Raw genomic sequence first — 25,352 nt, forward strand, 5'->3', positions numbered from 1 at the left:
AGGTAGAATGCTCAGACATGTGTTGCCTCATTGGTAGCCAAGTTAGCTGAAACCAAAAGCTCCCTAGGCCTGCCTCAAAAGCTTCAGGCTGGATCTGAAGAATCAGTCTAATTTTAAATAAGTTAACTAAACTGTATTCTACTCAAGCCTAAAAATATCTAAGGCAATAGAAAATATGTAGCACCCAAACTGTAAATTTAATTATTTCTGACAAACAAATTTATCAGACTAATAAAGAAACAGGAAAGTCTGACTGTAGTAAGAAGATAGTCAAGTCATTAGCAGTGGGTATAGATGGGATAGGCAATGAAATTAATTAACAAGTGTAATAAAGTATTATAAATATATTTCAGAAGTTTGAGAAAGAACACTGGACATGAGTGATGGGGGATATACAAGTTGAACTTCCAGAAATGAGAGATGCAAAGTGTCTAATGTGTGCTTTGGGGTGAGAGATTCAATATGTCTAAAGTGGGGGTGGTGAGAGCTACAATGTGTCTAAAGTATGGGGAGTAAGAGATACAGTGTGTCTAAAGTGGAGGCAGAGATACAATTTGTCTAAAGTGTGTGGACAGGAGTAAGAGATACAATATGTCTAAAGAGAGGATGAGAGATACAACCTATAAAGTGGGTGGAAGTAATGCCATATTAAATGTTCCTGCAGAAAGAAAAAGACTGGCAAACTTAAAAATATAACCATTGAAATTATTCTGATTACAATGTAGGGGAGAGCAAAAGAGTAAGGACCAGCGAGCTTCTAGATAACTTCAAGTAGCCTAACATACAACTGGGGTTCTAGAAAGCAAAGGAGAGGGTGAAAGGAATACAAGGAAACACGGATGTATGTACATCCGTTTATATACATGTGCATGTGCAAATACATGTACACATGTGTACACACATAGATACATGTACACACACACACACACACACATATACACTCACTCACACACTCACACATTCCTCCCTACATATTCAGTCCTAGAAGCTGAATGAGCCCCGGGTACAAAAAATATGAAGAAAGGCTTCTTAAGAAAAATAGTTCAAACCAGAAGACAGTGAGGTAATTTTTTTTAATACTGAAAAAATAAATAAACTAAAAACCAGGGGCCTGTTACCACAAATTTCTCTTCCCGCCCAGGGCTGAACGGATTTGTAGGCATCATATTTGCTCTGAAAGATAAGATTCTTGAAGAAAGATCTTCAGCAAGAAGGAAGTCATCAATTAAAAATCTAAATGACTGTAAAGGAAGGAAAGGCATAGAAGATGGACAACATGTTAATATATATATATATATACACATATAAACTCCATACCTTATTTTATAATCTCTTCAAAAGGAAATTGTTTGGATCTTAAGTAATTTATTTTTAGTTTTATAACATGTTACTCTTAACATGTATGGCAGCACCAAGTATAGGCTAGATGGAAAAATGTGGGTGTTTTCATTGTAAACTTCCTAGACACTTTGACTTGGAAATAAATATCATTTTTTTTTTTTTTTTACAGATAGCATAACTATTTGTGTAATGAATCACAAGGAGTATCCACAAAGGTTCTAAAATTGAAAAGTAAATTAACCTGGTTACAGGATAAAGATAAACATACAAATTCATTTACATTTATTTATAATGACAATAACCAGAAATAAACATTTAAAAATATCATTTAAAGGGGATAGGAATGTAACTCAAAACAACATATGTGCAAGAGCATGTGTTTGAGCTCCAGCACCGAAAAGAAAATAATAATTGTAAAAGTATCAAAAATAGAACAAATAAAAAATAATAAATTAGGACAAAGATGATTAATGTCTGTCCTCTGAGAACAAAGTACTGAGCAGGTCATGACTGGAGCCCAGGTTAGGCTCTTGTCCACATGATCTGCCAACGTAGTTCCCTGTTAAAAGTTCAAGAGATGGGAAGAAAGAGAGGGAGGGAAGTGGAAGGAGAAGGCGGAGACAGAGAGAGGCAAGAGGAACTAATTGATCAGAAAAATTGACCTACATGATTATGGGGTCCGAGAAACCACACCATCTGTACCTTTATTGCGGGTAGATCCCATTGCTGGGCCTTGCTGCTGATCATGTCTGGAAGCAGTCACAGACATACCCCAGTCTCTTCTCTGCCAGTTCTCTCCACCATCATTCATCCTGCCAAGGTGACACTGAAAATTATTTGCCACAATTGCTACTTTAGTCAAAATCTTAGTGTACTTCTTTGTAATATTTAATAAGGTTTTTATAGCACATACCTAAAAATAGAAGGGATTCAAAATAGGAATTTCGAAAAAACCAAATTGAGGACAAACTGTTTGATTTTAATTCACTAGCCAAAGCAGTGTAATGTTGCCATAAAGATGAACTATGGAGATGGAAAGGAGTTTGTAAATAGATCTACAAGTTACTAAAGATGATTTTTGGAAAACTTAATAGTGACAGTCAATTAGAAAATAATCTTTTTTTTGGCTGGAAAGATGGCTCAGTGTGTTAAAGAGCACTCATTGCTCTTCTGAAGGTCCTGAGTTCAATTTCCAGCACCCACATGGCATCTCATAACTGTTGTTGCAGCTGTCTTCATCATAAGCATAAACATAAAATGAAGGACTAAAATACTAAAAGTTTCATTGGAAAGCTGGAAGAGAATCTAGTCACCGTGGGCTAGGCAAAGATTTTTTTTAAAGAAAATGGAAAAGTAATAATTTGAATTTTATCAAAATTAAATCTTAGAAGAAAAAAAGAAAGAGCTATCAAAAATAAAAAGGCAAGCCATAGTATAACATTTCCAGCAAACTGATTAAGAAAAAGTGTGGAATTTGAGCATTGACTCTAAAGAAGGTAGTTAGTAGGAACTGAAAAGAAATTCAACTTCACTAGTCTTCAAGGATATGCAAATTAAAGCCACAATGTAATACTAATGCACACCCACTTGAGTAGCTAAAATTTTGAAGACTGATTATGTACATACATGAACAACACACATATTTATACACATGTGCACATACTGGTTCACACACACATGCACATATGCACACATACACACACACACACACACACACATGGCTGAGAAGGAGAGTCTTAGCTATGCTTTATGATCCTATGGCTACATTTTGAGAAAAGCTGCATCTTCCTTAAGTACTTAGAGTTACAACATAAAAATCATCTTATTTCAAACTTAGGTCAAAGATTGGCTCAAGTTATTCTTCTTGTTTTCTTTGAACAGCTAATATGTGATCAAAATGAAGTTTCTCATGGGTGGTGTAGGTGCTGAGTAATAGCCACACACCTAGAGTACTTGAGTTTAATGCAAACTTTAAGTGCAAGTGTTCAGTCATTCCCAGATGCATGGATATTACACAACGCATGCATACACGCCCTGCTGTCTCCTGTTAACAAACTAAGGAGACGGCAGTGTTTACTTAGACATTTTAACTGCCTTTGTAAAAACTAAAGTCAGAACATTAGGTGTTGCCTTTTGACCATGTCAGCCTTTTAAAGGTGTTCTAAATTGCTCAGTCACCTGGTGTTAGCAATGGGAATTCATAAAAAGCCTTTTAAAAATAAAACAAAACAAAAACCAATGTTAACTGAAGTTCTAAATGTTACACTTTCACTACAACTCCCAGAAGAACTTAGGTGGTATCTAATTAATTCTTGCTATTTCTCATCTTTTCTTTCCAAAAGTTTGTAGGTATACCAGTGGCACAGAACTTCCATTTTTTTTTATATCTTTACCTCAGTAATAAACTTATGACCTTTTACCAAGTAAACACTTCTGTGACTAGTCTTCCTTCACGAAGTCCTTCCTGTATCCTGTGACCTAAACTTGTATAGGTACCAATCACCAGTGCCTAGTCTTTGATGTGTAAAGCAGTCTTCAGTGCCCCAGCATATGTGCCAGCACCTGGAGGTGTACCTTCACTGATCATTAGCTTGTGTCCTTACACACAGGACCTGCCCAGGGTTTTCAGGTGTCTCTGTGCTTGATAGCTCTTCCAGTTATGTGGCATGATGGATGCTAATAAGGCTTAGAGCATTTCTGAAGTACCTTTTGAAGATCCTTATGCAGCGTTTCTGGTTTGGTGTCTGTTGTTTTTGTCTTTCAGGGATGCTCCTCCTTCAGTTTATTCAGCTACACATCCATTTTAATTAATTTAAATTGTTTTCCAGTGAAACATTTTCTAGAGAACAAGATTACAAATTTTTCTATATCGTTGTTTTGTATTTTCAGTATATTTTAGTCAATCCTTCTTAGAGCTAACCAACATTGGTCATTTTCCTATAATGCCAAAGAATAAATAATAATAACAAATAATTTCATTTAAATTCACATTTGTATTTTTCTACTTATTTACTGTTTTTGTGGACAGATAGTTAATGATATAACAAGTGCATTAGCAAGTGCATAGTACAAAGGTAAAAATTCTTTTTTGTTCAGTGATACAGAGAATACCAAAATAGACAACTCTTCTGCATCCCTACACTCAACGATACATTTAATAAGATCTATCAATAGAACATACAAAAAGATCAAGTTTATTAATTATGGGCACAGAAGAATAATTTTACACCAAAGTTATAAAAAGTAGTTTCAGTAAACTTATAGAAAGAAATTCCCAAAATCTAGGAAAAGAGCTGCCTTGGCAAATAGAACACAAATCATCAGCACCAGAAAAAAAAAATTCTCCACATCCTCTTATAATTTCAGTACTTTTAAGATAGACAAATTTTTTCTAAGTCTGAATTAAAATGGACCAGAAGGTAGAAGTCATTATTTCAAAATTCTAGGTTTCATTGGTTTCAGTTTATTTGAGAAAGCAGTTTTCAGAATATTTTTAACTACTTTATATGGAAATAAACTAGTTTTGAGAGACATTTAATGATATTTTTTCTTTCATTTAGATCAAATCCATTTTATGAGCCTAAGCCAACTTCTCCAAATAATTTGGTCAATACAGTTCAAGAAGGGGAAACTGAACGGAGAGTGAAAAGAAGGGCCCCAGCTCCGCCGGCCCCACTGGCACCGCCAGCCCCACCGGCCCCGCCAGCCCTCACACCCAAGACTGGAGTAAATGAAAACACAGTTGTCTCTGCAGGGAAAGATCTCTCTACTTCTCCGAAGGTAAGGTTTCATACTAGATAAAACGTGCTGATATATTCTCTTGGAGACAGGGCAGGAGGAACCAGATGAGGAACTGTGGGAAGGATGACCAGGAAAGTGGGTAGGTTAACAACTGGACTGTAAAGAAATAAAAGCAATGTAAAGAATTACAATATACAATTCTAAAAAGAAAGAAAGAAAGAAAAGAAAGAAAGAAGGAAAGAAAAGAAAGAAAGAAGAAAGAAAAGAAACTTAAACGTACGTTTATTGATGCTTACTCTTTATACAGTTTAATTCCAATTAATGAAAACCACTGTTATATGGTTTTAAAAAGCCATTTTGCTGATTTAAAAGTAAAATTTGTGGCTGGAAAGGTGCTCACTTAGTAAAACGCTGGTGTGCAATCATGAGAACTTGAGTTTGTACACAAGCTGGGTTTGGTGGCACATTTGTAATCTCAGCCCAGCAGAGATGGAGACAACTTAGGACTGTTGGCCTGGCCGAATGGGTCAAACTCTGTCACCAAACAAAACAAAAAGCAGATTAGCCTAACATGGTAGCGACACACTTTTAATCCCATCATTCTGCAGGTACTGACAAGCGGATATCTGAGTTAACAGCCAGCCAGCAGTACATAGTTAGACCTTCTCTCTGAAAAACAATAAAAACGTGTATGGAATTTCAATATTGCTACTTTCTATATTAGAATTTGATGTTTATGGTCTCTCTTAAAGAAATTTCAATGTACATTAACTTCATGGAAAAGTAAAATACTATTGAAATAATATATAAAACAGTTTGGTTAGAAATAATATAGTATCTTTCATATGTAAGGTCAAAAAGTTAGTTTGGCAAGCATTTTTAGATAACTTTGGGCATGGGGGTATTGTTGTTACCATAGTACTTCATTATCAAAGACTGTTAAAAACAAGATAGGTATGATCACCTCAGGTAAGAGGTCCAGAGACCCAAATAACCCTATTACAAAAATGGGGTTCAGAGCTAAACAAAGAATTCTCAACTGAGCAATATGGAATGGCTGAGAAGCACCTAAAGAAATATTCAACATTCTTAGTCATCAGGGAAATGCAAATCAAANATCTCTGGATTTAGTTGTTATAGTTGTCTCTGGTTGGAGCTTGTTCCTCCTGTGATTCTGTTAGTCTCTTTCTGCAGTCCTGGGAGTCCAGCTCTCTCCTGAGTCCTGGTGGTCAGATTACTCTCTGCAGGGATGCTCTCTTCTAGCAGGGAAGGTGCGCAGAGGCCTGGCATTCAGATCTGCCTCCTGGCTGAAGATCTAGGCCCAAAACAGGGCCTGTCCTAGAAGATGTGTTGCCTCTGCCGTCTATTCACTCACCTGCACAGACTAACCACCAAGGGACCCTGGACACAATATGACTCTCTCATCTGCACTGGCAACCAGTGCCCTCACAGGTAGCCACCTTTCCTCTGGTGAGGAAGGTGCCCAAATTTCTGGAGCCTGAAACAGGGTCTGTCCCTGAAGTTAGGTTGCTTTTTTCTGTCCCAAATCTGTGTAGCTTCTGTGGTCCAGTCTCTAGCCAGTGCAGACTGGAGCCTAGGTGAACCAGAGCAAAGTTGGCTCTCCTCTCAGCTCTGGTCTTGAGACCCCTCTCGAGTGGACACCCCTCCTCATTCGGAAAAGGTGTCGGATGCCTGGAGCCAGAAATGGGATCTTTCCCAGAAGCTGTGTCCCTTCTGCAGGGCTCCCTCTCCCAGCCCATGCACAGGAGCAAAGGTGGCTCTCTTACCAGCTCTCCTCTGGCGGGAAAGTTGCTGGATGTCTGGAGCCAGAAATGGAGTCTGTCCCAGCAGCTATGCCACTTCTGCAGGCCACCCTCTCCCAGGCAGTGCCCCGGAGCAAAGATGGCTCTCCTACAGGCTCAGGCCTTGAGACCCACTGCTAGTCTTTTACCAAGCCATTGTGAGTAAGTGATTCTCCCTATTATTATCCTCATTATTGGCATAGAGAAACCTCCTGGGTTTTTTTATGTTGACTTTCTATCCTTCCAGATTTAGAAATTGTTTCTTGATTCTATGAGTTTTCTAAGGCATTGTACAATCTTTAAGTACAATATAATGCCCTTTGTAAATAGGGATGGTTTAACTGGTTCCTTTTCTTCTTGCACTTGTGTTAGTTCTTGTACTTATTGCTGTAAGGCTTTTATTTTCACAGTACATACTCATAATACATGCATATGCATACTGCAGTGAGTGTGACTGGAGACAGTGGGCACCCTGAATGCCATTCCAGATTTTAGAGGAGATGCTCTCAGAATTCCTCCATTTGACATAATGTTAGCTATAGGTTTGCTGTGTTTGGTTTACCATGTTGAGATATCTTGTTTCCATTTCTGGTTTCTTTAGGGCTTTGTCATGTAATCTTTGAGGAAAACCTTTTCTATATCTATTGAGATGATCATGTAACTTCTGTCTTCAAGTCTATGTACTTCCTAATACTTAATGATTTGTGTATTTTGAACCAATCTTGTGTTCCTGGAATGAAACAAAGTTTGTCTTGGTATATAATCTTCTCATGGAAATTGGTCTGTAGTATTGTTCCATTAATTATTTTCATTGTCATGCTTTTATCTTGGTTTGTTACAAAGCAACACTGGTTTCAGAAAATGAATTTTGTAATATTGTTTCCTTTTTTAAAATGGAAGAGTTTGAGGAGTATTGGTGTTAGACCTTCCTTAAAAGTATATTATAATTCAGTACTGTGTTCACCTTATTTTAGACTTTTCTCTGTATTGAGAATTTGAATTCCTACTTTGATCTTATTGACTATTACAGGTCTGTTTAAATTGTTCAAACATTCTATATTGAATTTTTGTAGGTTATGTGAATTAAGAAATTTATCCATTCTGGGATATGCAAATCAAAACAATCCTGTGATTCCACCTCACACCAGTCAGAATGGCTAAGATCAAAAACTCAGGTGACAGCAGATGCTGGCAAGGATGTGGAGAAAGAGGAACACTCCTCCATTACTGGTGCGATTGCAAGCTGGTAGAACCACTCTGGAAATCAGTTTTGTGGTTTTTCAGAAAATTGGACATAGTACTACCAGAGGATCCAGCAATACCACTCCTGGACATATACAGAAAATTGCTCCAACATGTAGTAAGGACACATGCTCAACTATGTTCATAGCAGCATTATTTATAATCACTAGAACCTAGGAAGAACCCAGATATCCCTCAAAAGAGGAATGGATTCAGAAAATGTAGTACATTTACATAATGGAGTACTACGCAGCTATTAAAGAAAACTGTTTAATAAACTTTTGTTTACATTAAGTTTTGAAAACAAGGAAGCATATTTACAGAACTAAAAGTATCTGAAAGGGCTTATAATATCAAGTATATTAAAATTCATGAATTTGTGGTAGCATCAAAATTGCCTTTGGCTAATAGCTCACTTACCATATTAATATATAAAGGAATAGAAGAAGCTATTTATCTTCGCTTACTCTTGCTACTATGTTTAAAGATAATTAAGTAGTTTCCAAGGGAGTTTTATTTTTCTGTATTCTGTGAAATACAGAAAAAAATTACTTTCTTAGAAAACTTACTGCTTCATAAATCCTGATGAAATAATGTTTCTAACATGAATTATCATGGCTATTAAACCTATCAGGCTGAAAATTTAAAACATCCCATTACATTACCATGCCAGTCAGCAACCAGCATCATTAGTCTTAAAATCATTAAAAATTGGAGAAGCAGTCATTTTCTTTCTTCTAACCTCTCATAATAGTCAGTACATAATACTGTGTGCAAGTATTCTTACCAAAGACTCAAACTAGGTTTTAGTCAAGCCACTGGTTAGGATAACTAGCTACCAGTTTACAAGAAATGTTGGTGAATGGAGAAATCTGAAATTAGAATGGGAGAATTCCTCCAGGAGCATTGAGTGGTTTGTATTCAACAAATGTCTAACTTGACAAAAAAACAAAGACTACTTGTCTTTGAGAAGTACATAATTTAGTTTTGAAATGATAGGATTCTGGGATTTGCTCTGAAACATTCTAGAAGAAAATTGAGGAGCAGGAGTTATACTTGGAAAGAATGGCAAAAAAGGATTGGAAAAACGTGGAGAACTTTTGACGAAGGGTGATGTTTCATTCGGAAATCCCTGGTTCTGTGTTTGTGTGTGTGTGTGTGTTGTATGGTGTGTGTGTGTGTGTGTGTGTGTGTGTGTGTGTGTGGTCTAAGTCGCACTGTCTTTACATGGGTTCTGAACACTGATCTCAGGTCATGAGGCTTGTACGGCACTGAGCCATCTTACTGCCTCCAATTCCAAACAATCTAAGATAGCAGAGTAGAGGAAAAATGACATTAAGGCACAAATAACTCTTCTAAACTGATGAGAGATGGTGGCCTATTGATTCAGGAACCTGAACAAATGTCAGTCGGAATAAAATAAATTCAGAAGCATCTCGATTAGTAAAACTTTCCAGTGCAAAGGTAGGAAAAGCAGCATGACTTGATGCTGGTGGCTCTGAGCAGCATCTGTGGAAGGAGAAGAGACAGTTCAATGGTCATTTTCCATATGTTAATGTAGACCAGTATGTCCAGTGAAAGCATCTCTTAATAGTGAGGGGCAGTGGTTTTTTCCCAGATAATTTGTCACCATAGATTCTCCACTAATGGAAATTTTAAGTCATAATTTAAACAGAAGGAAAATATTCAAGGAAGGATGATCACACAGTGACCAAATGGATAAATCTAAGTGAACATTAAAAATATTAATCAATACTAATACTCTAAGGGCCATGTATTACTGAGAAGTTACATAACAATAGCAATTGCTAGTTGGATGTTAGTTAGTTAATTGTGTTGGAGTTTTAGGATTGCATTAAGAAGATAGGAACATAATAGGTAACTTTTATATGGAAAACAGAATGGAGCATAGATTTTTTTTTAAATAAAGAGCTCCCTAAATGGGTGAAATGACATAGAATAGATGAAATTATTGGGAAAATGATTTATAGTATTTTAAACTCAGTAATTAATTCATTATATATAAATGGATTGAATATTACACTAAAAATACTATTAATTTTTTAATTCTAACATATACATCTAAAACAAGGGTATATGCAAAGTTAAAAAAACTGTAGAAAGAGGTTTGTTTGTTTGTTTGTTTTAATGAAAACACTAAGAAAACCAACCTGGAAAGCCATATTAATGTAATAAAATACAATAGGTTTTAAAGTTAAGAATAAAGATAGTCACTTTATCATGAAACAGTTCAATTCATCAGGAAGATAACTTTATACATTCTTTTATTTTTCACTGTGTTTCTGAGGGTGGGTATGTGCCTGTGAGTGTGTAAGCCTGAGGAAGCCAGAGAGGTCATGTCCCCCTGGAGCTGGAGGTGTGGTTTGCAGCCACCCTGCAGGGGTGCAGCCACCCTGCAGGGGTGCAGCCACCCTGCAGGGGTGCAGCCGCCCTGCAGGGGTGCAGCTGCCCTGGATGGGTGCTGAGAACCACACTCAGGTCTCCTACAGCACTGACTCTCTACCCCTCTGAGCCATGTCTCCAGCCACTTAATTCCCAACAATAAAGGATGCTGTGGGCCTGAGAGATGCAGTGAGTAGCCCTGACCTCCTAAGATGCTGTATTCTGTAGCACAGAGTTGATGGTGACCCTGCCTTAGGCTGTTAGGCACATGTTCAAAGTTAATCTTGGAATCTACTTATAGCACAAGTAGGCTTGAAATTAGTAACAACAGTAATGAAGACAAATCTATTTGAAATATTTACATTCTAAGTAACCTGTGGGTCAAGAATAAATTATAACAAATATAAATTGTGAATTGAAAATTGAAAATTTTTAATTTTCATTATTTGATGTATTAATGAGAAAAAATATTTATAATAAGTGTGAGCTCTTGTCATTTCTGCAAAGGACTAATGTTTCACATTTAAGTTCAATTCTTGTTTAGTCTTTCTTTCTTTCTTTCTTTCTTTTTTTCTTTTTTTAATAAGTCGTAACTTGTGAGGCTTGAAGCACAGCCTGATGTGCATAAACTTGGAAAAAGAAACAGGGTACAATTTGAGCTAATGAAACGCCTGGATATTGTAAGATGACTGTGTAGTCTTGTTACTGTCTCTAGACACGGCTTTAAACGAGGTTGGGACATAGCTTCACTACATATCCATCTTATGTAAAGATGGCCAAGCTGCTGTAGAACATGTGAACTCTAGTACCTGGATTATGAGTTGTAATCTGAGGATTAATAGCACATACACCGCATGTTGGCTCTATTAATGCTATTATCATTAATGATGTGTGGGCATTTTCTTTGCAAACCTGCTTCTAGCCAGATCATTTCATTAGATCTTAACCAGGAATCTTCCCATCCTTTATATTTTTTTATTTTAAAATTTAAAGTAAGATAAAGCTCTCTAATAATGATCTTAGTGAGAATGAGACCAAACTGAAAATATATATGAATAAATTAATCACTTTTCAGAATATAAATTTTAAACATATTTGACTTTTACAAATAAATTTGTGGCATTGCTTTACAAGTAAGTAACTATAGATATATTTAAGTATAAAATTCCATTTAGGGACCATTTTCATACTTAAACAGCTTTTCAAGCTCAGCATGATTGCTTATATATAATGTATATAATTTCAAAATTCTTAGAGGTTAGTGGAGTGATAGAATAATTTTAATAGAAGTTCTGAGCCAGGTTTTCTAGCATTTTCAACAGACACTGCGCGGTGCAGCCTCGTTGGCGTGTCTTAAGCGGTGCAGCCTCATTGGCGTGTCTTAGATGCTCCTGATCCCCTTTAGCTGGGAGTTTCTTTTTGTTTTCAACATTTGCCTTTTAAGGTTTTGGGGGGGGGGGTTGTTTTTGCTTTATTTTTCAGAGACCGAGTTTCACTATACAGTTCAGAGTGCCTTAAAACTTGTGGCCTTCCCTCCTCGGCCTCTGGGCTGCTGGGATTATAGGTGTTTTTAGTGCATGACTTGCATTGATTTATAGTAAAATTTTCCAAGGAAGCAACAAACAAATGACCCACCTCATCAAACTTAGTGGCTAATACCAGATTTTTCTCTTTCGTTTAAATTGGAAAGCAGTGTGTTGTTCCGTGTACTCACAACTTCAATTATTGAGAGGAGGTCCTTCTTCAGGCTGACTTTAATAGAGGTTATACAAGTGTATAGTTTTGTAAATTCATAGAGCCATACAGTTAGTTGAGTGTTGCTGAGTGTCAATCCTGTCCTCACCACCATAGAAGCAGAGTGAACCCTGAGCACCTCTCAGATACAGCTAACACTTTGAGAACAGATTGGCTGGCCATTCACAGCTCCACTGCTGTCTTCCTCCTCCTTTCTGTGTCTGCCCTCAGCTTCAGCTGTTCATCCTGATGGTTCGAGTTGTCACCTGAGGCCACAGAGAATTTATGAGAGCTGTGGCTCTCTCAGTTCATTTTCAGGTTCAGCCTTGCCCATCTTTGGTTTCTTTGTGATAGATTGAAAAAAAGGGGGGAGGGAGCATATTTGAGCCAAATGAGAACTTTAAAGACAGAATATGAAAAAAGAGTGAAGACACCGAAGATGGGCTATAGATAGGGGACTTGAGTAGTATTTCAGGCCAGAAATCACAGGAAACAATGGAGCAGCACAGTAAAGGCAGGCTGGGCACTTTGCTCCATTGGCAGGATGCCTGAATCACATGTTTGAAGCTCGGAGTTTGTTCTCCAGCTCCAGCACTGCATGAACTGGGACTTTGGGTGTGTGATTGTGACCCCAACACTCAGGAGACAGAGATAGTTCAAGGTCTCCCTGGTATGTGTGGAACCCTATGTCAACACAAAATGTGGTATAGATAGAAGGAAAGAATACATGTTATTAATAAACACAGCTAAAGAATAACTTGGAAGGACAAAGGGAGAGAGTAAGAACCAAGCATGATTCAGGAATTTCCTGTTTGAAGTTTATTGGATTATTGCATCTACTTGTTCAAAAATGTTTTAAATATTGAGCCATATGCTTAAAGATGTTTAAGATAGTAAATTTAGTACTCTGAAGTTTTTACTATAACTGAAAATTATGGAGTACCCACAACATGCCAGGTGTTGCATTAAATGCTGGGTATAAAAGTCAGCATTTCTAGCTTCCTAAGGATACCACAGAGTGAATCCACAAATACACAAAACAAAACAACAATCCATCTAGTCCTTTGGAGGAAAAGACGAGGCAGTCACTAAAAGTGTTGTAGGCCCATTTAATAGAAAGTGATAAGGAGGCAGCAGTAGGATCGGTGTTGGAGAAGGTTTCAGTACTGTGTATGAAGGCCTTGAAGTAAGAAATAACTGCTCATGTTGGGAGAACTAAAAAGCCAGGAAAGCTCGGGAGCAAGAAAGAGCAGAGCCCTATGAAGAAGGATGAGATAGCTGCTGCCAGTCAGGAAGGCTCCTGGGAGGTATAGTAACATTGTGGGCATTAAACTCATATGTAGCAAAAGGTTACTGATGTCAGTGTGTGTGTGTGTGTGCGTGTGTGTGTGTGTGTGTGTGTGTGTGTGTGTGTGTGTGTGNGNGCGTGTGTGTTGAAGGCCAGCATGATCTTTACTCTTTGCCCTCTATTACAGTGAAGGAAGTGTTCTTGCTTTTATCCAACCTATGTATCAGACCTCTGTCTCTGGTCCACCCCCAGGCTCGCCTCCCTCTGCTCTCTGAATCAGGTGCTGTTGTTTTGCCACTACACCTGATTAGTTTGCTTGCAGATTTGCTGTAAGGCAGCACATTTCAGAAGAAAACCAACCTTCCTAGACCCTAGAGTAGATTTTTCTTTTGCCGGATTCATTGAAATCGCTCTATTAAGATGACTCCATCTTGCCGAACCCCGTGGTTGGTTTTATCCTCTCGCCATTCCCGCAGCAGCAGTTAATGCTCCTGGGTTTCCTGTATAAGCAGTTTTCCTAGAATTGCTTTAGATATCTTAGCATGGTTCAAAAATTCTAAATAATTATGGAGGGGTACCCATCTCACTTGCTGCTTCAGTTTCACTTCATTCTTTTTGCCCACTTAACAGTAACCACTTGTGTTAGCTTCTTGTCCCGGTGGGATTCATATACATAGAACAAGTAGGTCCAAATGCTTATTCTTATCATTCCCTTTGTCCTCAAAGTTGTAACAGCCTGTAAACACTATTTTGGCCTTCATTTTACTTAAAAGTCACTCTATCAAATTGTCCTTTAGCATATGGGCAGCCTCCTTATTCCATGTCCATCATAAGTACGTAGATGCACTGTCATTTCCATAGCCGATTAGGAGCAGGCGTGAGGCCAGGCTTTCATTGTAAGAAACAATGCAGAGGTGAGCAGGCCTGCACAATTTAGATATATTGGATGTTTCCTTTCCCTAAAGTGGATCAAACTTTAAAGTTATATAATTTCGATAGTTACCATCAATGGCCTTCCAAATAGGGAGTACCATAGGCATGGCCAGAAGCTAACCTACTCAAGGAAATCCCTCACAGATGTGCCTACAAGCCTATCTCCTGGGTGACACCACACACTGTTAAGTTGTCAATCAGCACTAACTACCAGAGTTCCAAAAACAGTAACAACAGACCCTTCTATTTACAAAAATAGACTGAGAAGCTTTAAAATAATAAATTCCCTTATATTAAGGGACTCTATAATTTACTGAGTAATAGATCAGAAAATTAAGGGCCAGATAACTCCGTCTGTTAAACTACTACGAAAACAAGAGACATGAAAGAATGAAGCTAAATATTTACTCAACCATTGTGATTTCAGAAAATGTAATTCAGTGAGCAAAGTGGGTGTACAGTGCCTAGTCACTGTCCATTTTTGTCCTTTGAATTTCTCTAAATAATACCTAGAATTTTGGCTATCTGGATTTGAGAAGTTACAATAAAATAGTCTAATGAAAGTGTATCAGTCAATTTATATTTGTCCTCCTGTTTTACTCCCAACATAAGCTATACTTCAAAATATCTTGAGAAATACATCTTTCGTAGTAGATCATTTTACATAATGAGACTGTGGCAAGGCGGGGTTAGACGTAGGTAGGTCTTATACATAGCCAAGTGGTTTCCCTAAAATCTTACCCTTGCCTTTTCTTTGCACTGGGAAACACTTGTAAGTCCAACAGCACCATACCTTAGAGAAAGATTTCCTTTCCCATTAAACCACAGAAACAGCAGACTAGCCTTGATTGTGTAAAACTAGTAGAGACTATCCATCTGAAGTTAGCAGGCATCATTTTTAATCTGGACAGAAGTGTGTGTAAGTAAATGTTTCGTTATTCAAGTTGTAGTGAGTTATAGGCATTTAAAAAATAATTATCTTCACCTCATAAATCTTTATACTTAAATGTACTTTAGTTCTTACTTTAATCTTCCTGTTAATGTCTTCTAGTTTGTGTCAGAAATATATGGGTGGCAATAAATTATACATTTAAGCTATATTTAGCGTAGAGAAAAGGGCCAATGGCGTAAGCATTTTATAATCAGATCTGTTCAGATCCCGAACTCTCTGTTTTTCTCTTTATTGGAATTGGGAACTTTCTTTTTTCAGTGGACTACAATAATCTAGGGTTGTTTGTTTGTTTGTTTGTTTGACGGATTCTTAGATTTAAAAGAATTGGGGATGCCATCCTGTGGAGAAATATCAGCAGTAAGTCCTCTGAGCTGATAGTGATTAGTAACATAAAAATTAGTGCTTAATTTAGCAAGAAAAAGAATCAAGGTCATTGTGGTAGTTATGGTGTTCCCCAGCTGTAACGGTAGTATATTTGATGCATGACACAAAGAGAAGTGAAGTAGTAAGGCTATGCTAGGTATGTGATTTATAGCAACATTTAAAACTCTTTGTTTTAAAAGTGCTTCTCCATGGGTTCCCCTGTTTACTGAATTCAGGATGGTTTCTGCCTGACTACAGTGTGAAATAGGAGAAATTCAGAGATCTTCCACAATTGAAAAAAGCAGCATATGGAGCCCTATTTTGGGAGAATGTCCAAGTTAGGGTGGAAAGAGAAAAGAAAAAGAAAAGGCTAGTTTGTAAAATATAAAAAATGTGGAGGGCGGAGCCAGCGGTAAAGTAAGCCTGCAGGTCATTTTCAGGTCTTAAGGCATTGTTCTTTAAGTAAACTGTTTATTGAGCTATTTTCCTTTTATATTGCAAAGTTATAGTTTTAAAATATGTACACATGCTCTCTAAAAGTCTGGGTGGTAAGTGTGTGCTATAAGAAAGAGCCACCACTACATGCTATTTACAAAGGCTGGTAAAGGTTTGGATCTCCTCGTCAGGTTTGCTTTGCCTGAGACTACAGGACTTGAAGTGGTGCTTGTTCCAAAGTCTTTTTATTTAAATAAGTAATAACCAGTGATGTCTCGAAAATAAGAGTACGTATAGTGAGATCATGATTACTTTCTGGTTATTATGTGTAAAATGTAAAGCACTTATGATGGAAAAAATCACCTTCCTCATTATATTTTGCTTAATTGCATGTAAAAAATGAAATTAGTTCTTTTCAAAAGAATATTAATTTGTCACAGATTCAGTTTTCAGATGATTTAATTTAAAACCAAATCTAATCCGTAGTGTCTGTTTTATGCATCGTGGAACCACTGGCTGGCTTGGCACCAATGTGTTCTGGCTCCTGATCATGTGAATCCCCCAAGTGAGCCATTGTACTTTGTGGTAATGAGTAATCTTTGAGCTGTAAAAAAAGAAGCAGGAAGTATGAAGAAGCACTTAAAACAAAGCAATAATTTTATGCTTCAGATATTAATAACTGAAAGATATTTAGAGATTTTATTGGAGAAAATTATGAGGAAACTTAAAGAATGAGAGATGGTTGCATCTATTCAGTTTACTAAAATTGATAAATTAGTGTGATGGCGAATGCCTGCAATCCTAGTGTTTAGGAGCGGAAACAGGAGGATGGGGAAGGGGAGTCCAAGATCACCCTCAGTTACCTAGCAAGGTTGGCTTGCTTGCTTGTTTATTTCTTGAGTAAATCTGCTGAGAGAAACTCTAAGTTTTCTTTCTTCTGAGACTTCCTAGATTCCCCTTTGTTCTTGAGGGACACCCTTGCTGGGTATACAATCCCAAGCTAACTGTTCCTTTAGCCTTGAAAAGTCTGCTGATCATTCTGGTCAGCACAGTTGAGAATTTTGCCTGTGAATTTCATTTGTTGTCTTTAGATATAAGGGTTCACCATGTAGCTCTGCTAGTCCTCCTCCATCCATCTCCCCAGTACTGGGGTTACATCTGTAGGCTAGCATTCTGTGACCATTCCTTATTTCTTTCCCTTCTTAACATAAGTAATACACTACTTATTTCTAGCAACTTTGTGATATATTGGTTTGTTTATTGAGAAATTGATTCTAGAACTAACACAAGTGTACATTTTGGGATGAAATATTAAATACTTAAGTACAAGGCTAGCGGTACCTCTCAACGATGGATGGTTTGGCTAACCTGCTCAAGTTCTGTGACTTGCCTAGGAGATCTTGTCTGTGTTTCTATATCTAGAGAACACATTATTAGTTGAGATTTTAAATTTTCCATACACTGGCATTCCTTATTTGCCAGCTTAGAAAATCCAAGGAACTTGTCTTACTCTTTGAGACCCGAAGCGTCCATCTAGTAGTTTCCCTTGTCTCCACTTCCGTAATCTCCTTATCTTTTCTATGTATTCTATAGCTCTCAGCTTGTAGTGAGAAGGAAGAATGGGGAAAGTATACATATTCCATTCTCCTAAGTAAAAAGTAATTGAAAGAATTAAACTTTCAGATGTTGGCATTATATAGATATACATTGATTTTATTTTTTCAGTGTTCTGGGTTAAACCCAACATCTTGTGCATGCTAGGCTCTAATGTAAGGCTCTACGCCAATCCAAATATTGATATTTTTAGGTTGGTATTTTGACCTACAACTTTTTAACACTTAATAGTTCTAGTAACATTTTTTATAAATTATGGAAGATTTTTTACAAATAAATCATCAAGGCTACAATAAAATAACATTTTACATCTTTCACTATGAGCAAGTTTTATTTCACTTCTTTACTTTATGGTACTGCTCAGAACCTTGTGTACAATACCATGTAAGTTGTAATGGCATGCTTCCTGTCATCCCCATGCTTTAGTGGAAAACACCAAATGTTCATGTTAAGTACAGTGCTAAGGGTTTTTTAATAATGTAACTTGTCAGATTGAGAAACTCTCATTCTTTTATCCTTTGCTAATAAATTTAAAGGAAAATGGATATTGGATTTTGCATTGATTTTTCAGAATTACTAAGCTGACCCTATGGAATTTCTGTTTATTAAGTCCCCCCTTTGTCACGTTTATACACATGTGTAAAATAGTTTGATCATAATACTTCCTTCTAAAATCAAGAAGGATGAACATTTGTGGATACTTCATTCCTCCTTAGAATGAGGAACATAACTCCCATGAAAAATTATAGGTACAGCGACAAAGTTTGGAGCTGGGATGAAGGGATGGACTATCCAGAGAGGACCCCATTCGGAGTCCATCCCATCATCAGCCACCAAACCTAGATACTAATGCTCATGCTCATGCCGGCAAGATACTGCTGAAGGGTCCCTGATATTGTGGCCTCTTGTGAGGCTACGCCAGTGCCTGGTAAACACCGAAATAGATGATCACAGCCAGCTACTGGATGGAACACAGGGTCCCCAATGCAGGAACTAGAGAAAGTACCCAAGTACCTGAAGGGGGCTGCAACCCTGTAGGTGGAACAACAACAGGAACTAACTAGTACCCCCTGGGTTTGTGTTTCTAGCTGCATTTGTAGCAGAAGATGACCTAATCGGCCAACAGTGGGAATAGAGGCTCCTTGGTCTCCCAAACTCCATATGACCTAGCACAAGGCAAGGCCTGGGCCAAGTAGTGGGAGTGGGTGGGTAGGGGAACAGAGGTGGGGGGAGGGGTATGGGAATCTTTCGGGATAGCATTTGAAATGTAAATAAAGAAAATAATAAAAAAAAAAAAATAATACTTCCTTCTGCCTTTTCTTGTTACCACCTTACTCATTCTGATTTCCTTTGTCTTCCCAGCTAGTCCATTCCCTCTCCTTCTCTTTCTCTCTCCCTCCTTTCTCTTCCTTTTTAAAAAAGTATTTTGCTTGTTTGTATTTTTGTTTGTTTATTGCTTTTTGAGTGTAATTAGGGCTGCTTACATTAGCATGGGTGGTGGGTTACTTGCTAGAGTGTGGGCATCTTGCTAGTGCCATACCACTGAAGAAAATGTCACTCCTTACTCCAGCAATAACCATTTATTCCATTGACTGCAGTTGCTTCTTTGGGAGGAGTTTGCTCTCTTGAGTCCTTCTTCCTACAAATCTTTAAGTTCCTGTAAATACTCAAGGAGTTGTGCAGCCTCCTGAACTATTTGCCCCCGCCACGATGGAGTATTGACATTCCCAGTCTTGTGTAGGTCTTGTACAGGGAATCAAAGATGCTTTGAGTTTGACTACAACATCTGTGTCCTCTCCACAAGGCAGCACTTCCCAACACACTTCTATCTGCCTTCATTTCTATCTCCCCTCACTTCCAATACTATTTGATCAATTAGGATTATAGAGGGATTGTGTAGATATGTTATTTAGGACTGAGCACCCATTGTCTCTTATTCTCTGCACTTTGAACCGTCTGCAGTAACTGTAGACCACTGCAGAATGCAGCTTCTTTCCCCAAGACTGAGACCAGCGGTGAGCACATTGTGTTCATTTCTCAAATCGCAGTAGCAATAACCTCCTTCTTAGGGCCTGTGACCTCCCCAATAATTAGCTATTGGCCTGATTTTCAGTATCAAGCATGAATTTTCTCCTGTGGGGGTGGGCTTCAATTATAATCGTGTCATTATTGGACCAGCGGGGCACCTTGCATACCTGGTTGTCCACTGCTGACTAAGACAGTTGATAGGTTTTCTCCTCTTAACTGTCTGCAGAGTGCCTCTGGTACTGTCAAACTCGCTAGCAAGGAGGAAGCACCCACCCTGATGTACCACAACCAATGCACATGGTATCTTCCACAGCCTGTTTCAGTGGTAATAAAAAGGTGTGACAGTGGTGTGTGTTTGGTGGGTAACCAGGAGCTTTGGCTGTGGTGTGTGTTTGGTGGGTGACCAAGAGCTTTGGCTGTGGTGTGTGTTTGGTGNGAGCTTTGGCTGTGGTGTGTGTTTGGTGGGTGACCAAGAGCTTTGGCTGTGGTGTGTGTTTGGTGGGTGACCAGGAGCTTTGGCTGTGGTGTGTGTTTGGTGGGTGACCAAGAGCTTTGGCTGTGATGTGTGTTTAGCGGCCTTGTTGACCAGCTCAGGAAGATGTTCTATGCCCAGCATTGGACTTTTTCCTTTATTCTTTCTAAATCCTTCAACTTCATTAAATAGATTGATTTCAAATTGCTTTAAAAGGAGTATGTGTGTGTGTGTGTGTGTGTATGTGTGTGTATGTATATGTGTGTGTATGTGTGTGTATGTAAGTGTGTGTGTGTGTATGTACATGTGTGTGTGTGTAAGATTCAGGACAAACCTAGGGCCATTTGCATTTTATGTAAGTACTGTGACACTGAGCTGCTTCCACATTTCTATACAATTTCCCACAAATGTCTGAATACCATCCTATTGTGTATATTATGACTATAATACATATACTATGATTATAATACGTAGACATATGCTTCTGTACCTTCCTAGTCATCTGTTGATAGGCACTTACCAGTCTGCCTTTCAATTTTTTGGAAGTTTGCTTACATTCGAAGTTATCTTTTCCAAAATATGTTGGGGAGAATTGCCAGTGAAGTCCTGTGTGACTGAAGATTCCTTTGGGGGAAATTCTTTGACTATTTACTTTACTTTTTTTTAATTAGATATTTTCTTTCTTTACATTTCAAATGTTATCCCCATTTCTGGTTTCCCCTCGGAAAAACCCCTATCCTGTCCACCCTCCCCCTGCTCATCAACCCACCCACTCCTATTTCTCTGTCCTGGCATTCCCCTACACTGGGGCATCCAGCCTTCACAAGACCAAGGGCCTCTCCTCCCATTGATGTCCTACATGGCCATCCTCTGTTACATATGCGGCTGGAGCCATGGGTCCCTCTATGTGTACTCTTTGGCTGGTGGTTTAGTCCCAGGGAGCTCTGAGAGTACTGGTTAGTTCATATTGTTGTTCCTCCTATGGGGCTGCAAACCCCTTCAGCTCCTTGGGTCCTTTCTCTAGCAGCTCCACTGGGGATCCTGTGCTCAGTTCAATGGTTGGCTGTGAGCATCCACCTCTGTATTTGTCAGGCACTGGCAGAGCCTCTCAGGAGACAGCTATATCAGGCTCCTGTCAGCAAGCTCTTGTTGGCATACACAATAGTATCTGGGTTTGATGGTTGTATATGGGATAGATCCCCAGGTGGGGCAGTCATTCCTTCAGTCTCTGCTCTGAACTTTGTCTCTGTAACTCCTTCCATGGGTATTTTGTTCCCACTTCTAAGAAGGACCCAAGTATCCACACTTTGGTCTTCCTTCTTGAGTTCCACATGTTTTCAGAATTGTATCTTGGGTATTCCGAGCTTCTGGGCTAATATCCACTTATCAGTGAGTGCATACCGTGTGTGTTCTTTTGTGATTGGGTTTCCTCACTCAGGATGATATACTTCAGATCCATCCATTTCATAAATTTCATTGTTTTTAATAGCTGAGTAGTACTCCATTGTGTAAATGTACCACATTTTCTGCATCCATTTCTCTGTTGAGGGACATCTGGGTTGTTTCCAGCTTCTGGCTATTATAAATAGGGCTTCTATGAACATAGTGGAGCATGTGTCCTTAGTACCAGTTGGGACATCTGGGTATATGCCCAGGAGTGGTATTGCTAGATCCTCTGGTATTGCTATGTCCTGTTTTCTGAAGAACCACCATACTGATTTCCAGAGTGGTTGTACCAGCTTGCAATCCCACCAGCAATGGAGGAGTGTTTCTCTTTCTCCACATCCTCGCCAGCATCTGCTGTCACCTGAGTTTTTGATCTTAGCCATTCTGACTGGTGTGAGGTGGAATCTCAGGGTTGCTTTGATTTGCATTTCCCTAATGATTAAGGATGTTGAACATTTTTTCAGGTGCTTCTCAGCCATTCCATATTGCTCAGTTGAGAATTCTTTGTTTAGCTTTGTACCCCATTTTTAATAGTGTTATTTGGTTCTCTGGAGTCTAACTTCTTGAGTTCTTTGTATATATTGGATATTAGTCCTCTATCTGATTTAGGGTTGGTAAAGATCCTTTCCCAATTTGCTGGTGGCCTTTTTGTCTTATTGACAGTGTCTTTTGTCTTACAGAAGCTTTGCAATTTTATGAGGTCCCATTTGTCAATTCTTGATTTTACAGCACAAGCCATTGCTGTTCTGTTCAGGAAATTTTCCCCTGTGCCCATGTGCTTGAGGCTCTTCCCCACTTTCTTTTTTATTAGTTTCAGTGTATCTGGTTTTATGTGGAGGTCCTTGATCCACCTGCACCTGAATTTTGTACAAGGAGATAAGAATGGATTGATTTGCATTCTTCTACATGTTAACCTCCAATTGAACCAGCACCATTTGAAAACGCTGTCTTTTTTCCTCTGGGTGGTTTTAGCTCCCTTGTCAAAGATCAAGTGACCATAAGTGTGTAAGTTCATTTCTGGGTCTTCAATTCTATTCCACTGATCTACCTGCCGGTTGCTGTATCAATGCCATGAAGTTTTTATCACAATTGCTCTGTACTACAGTCTGAGGTGAGGGATGGTGATTCCACCAGAGGTTATTTTTTTAGCTGAGAACAGTTTTTGCTCTCCTGGGGTTTTTGGCTTACTATTTTCATTAGTAGTTTGGATTCTTCCTCCCTAGTCAGTTGAGATAAAGGTCTTCTGTGTGGGTTTCACAACAGAGCCATTGGGTTAATTGGATCCCCTCTTTCTATTTCATTTACCTTACTCTGACATTGCTTTTTTGTCCTGGTTCCTGAGGTAGAACTGAGATAGTTGACTCTGGATCTTTATTCTCTTCTGATGCTAAATGGCATCTCTTTTCTCAGGTCATTGTTCCAGCTATGTGTAACATTTCATTCAAAAATGTTATTTTTTAAGCTGTGAGTTATTTAGAGCTCATACTCATTTGCAAATAATTGGGAGTTTAGAAAAATATTCTTTTTTCCTTTAATTTGGTTGTGGTTAGCAAGATGTATTCCTTCCTATACGTTCCAAAGCATGAACTTTGGTTTTCTTTATATGCCGGTGATACGTCTTAGTTGCTTAGAACAATGTCTGGCCTTAGTAAATTTTTGTTGAGTTTGTGTATGTGCACATGTGTATATGTATGTGTGCTTTAAATACCTAACTGAAGAGTTGAGCTGAGCTCTCTGCACATAGATCAAAGAAAGAATGCCTCAAATTCTTGAGAGCAGTGTTCATAAGCCAAGCTAGGTTAGACTTACTAACTTAAATTTTTTAAAGCATTGACTTTGTGATAATGCATATGTATATGGGTTACAGATATGTGAGTACCATGGTGGGTTTGTAGGGGTTAAAAGATGACTTTTATGAGTTGGGTCTCACCTACCTTGTTTCCAAGTCTGAGTCAGGGTCTCTCTTGCTTCTTCTACCACGCTGCATATTCTAGACTAGAACTGGCTCCTGAACTTCCTGGAAACTCTCTGGCCTCTAGTCCACATTTTCCCCAGGCATGCTGATATTATAGATGTGCAATTTTTTTAATTTTAAATAAACACATGTTCTAGAGATTGAACTAAGCTTGTGAGGCTTGGCTGACCAGCTTTTTAAATCCTCGGAGCTGAAGGCTTTTGTTTTTGCTTGGCTTTTGGTTTTTTGAAAGTCATGAATCCTAAGCTGCCTTGAACTCCTGATCCTCTGATCCTTCTGCCTTATCCCCCCCAAGTGCAATGATTATAGGTGTACCCCACATTTCCAGGAGATGTTAGCCTCTCTTTCTAAAGGAAATTTCAAAAGAAAACAGCTAAAAGATGTTTTTAAGATAAGAAACTGAGGAGAAATTTTCTGCCGCAAGCAGAATTACCTTTTTGAATACTAAAAGTTAAATATGCTGGGATCATAAATTGGAAATACAGGACAAGGGAAATGACTCAGTTGTTAAGAACCTAAATTTAACCCATAGAACATCCTCTTAGGAGGGAAAAGCTATTCTTGGTAGCTTACAGGTCAGTTCCCAGTGTTGGTGAGGTAGAGACCTGTAGATCCCCGAGTTTGTTGGCCTACCAGCCTAGAACACTTGGTGAGTCCCATGTCAGTGAGATTTCTGAGGTTGTACTCTACCTTCCTCATCCACACATGTACAGTGTGCATATCCACACCCCCATCATGGATCTGCACACAAGCATGCATATACATACAGAAAGTACTAAAACGAAAAAGAACATAGAGATACTAATGTCCAAAAATGAACTGTAGGGCTAGACAGCTTGGCTTAGCATATACAAGATCCTTAGACCCAGGAAAAAAATAAAAGATATAAAAAGAAAGAAAAAAAGAAATGGCACATGTGCCCAGCTGCTTACAGTTACCTGGAATACACCCCATTCCGGCTGAATCAGTCGTTTCAGGGATAAGCCCATGAAATTTTATGTGTTTATATTTTATCCAAGTCATGCTGATAATCAACATCTTTTCAAATAAAAATTTAAAGTTAGTGGCATATTTATTTTAAATAGGATGAAATTGTAGGTACCAAGACACAGCTAATTGAATACTATAGACCTGTGCCAAAATAATGACTCAGATATTATTTATACCTGTAACTCAATTCACAAAGTTTCTATCTTACAATTTTTAAACTAATTAATTTACTTAAAATTTAATCTCATGAATTTGGCTCTAAGGAACCCTATTTTCAAAGTAGTTGGGGAAGGCAAGATGACCCAGCAGGTAAATGTTCATACTGCCACAAGGTAGTCCTAGTTCAGTCTCCCCAAGACTGATATAGTGAAAGGAAAGAAGCAATTCTGTAAAGTTGCTCATGCATACATTGTGATTGTGGCACATGTATGCCCTCTAGACGTACATGAATGAATAAATGAAATTTTAAAACTTTTAAGTAGCTTTGGAAACCTGGTAGATAAAGTTTATATTCAGATCTCATTGCAGGAAACATTTAATTTTTTTTTAATGACTTTAAATCATTATGTCGTATTTTTAAAGTAAAACATTTA

General features: G+C 38.2%; 1 protein-coding gene across 8 annotated transcripts in view; it reads left to right on the plus strand.

The window, feature by feature from the left end:
- Positions 1 to 25,352, plus strand: part of Ehbp1 (EH domain binding protein 1) — a 266,956-nt gene that overhangs the window by 128,957 nt on the left and 112,647 nt on the right. For all 8 annotated transcript variants that reach the window (XM_029545445.1, XM_021210545.2, XM_021210546.2 and 5 more), the window contains one exon: positions 4,902 to 5,121. In XM_029545445.1, the coding sequence (XP_029401305.1) occupies positions 4,902 to 5,121 (220 nt within the window). The remainder of the gene's footprint in view (positions 1 to 4,901; positions 5,122 to 25,352) is intronic.

Source organism: Mus pahari, chromosome 13 (genome assembly GCF_900095145.1).
Source record: "Mus pahari chromosome 13, PAHARI_EIJ_v1.1, whole genome shotgun sequence".
In the NCBI taxonomy this organism is placed as follows: domain Eukaryota; kingdom Metazoa; phylum Chordata; class Mammalia; order Rodentia; family Muridae; genus Mus; species Mus pahari.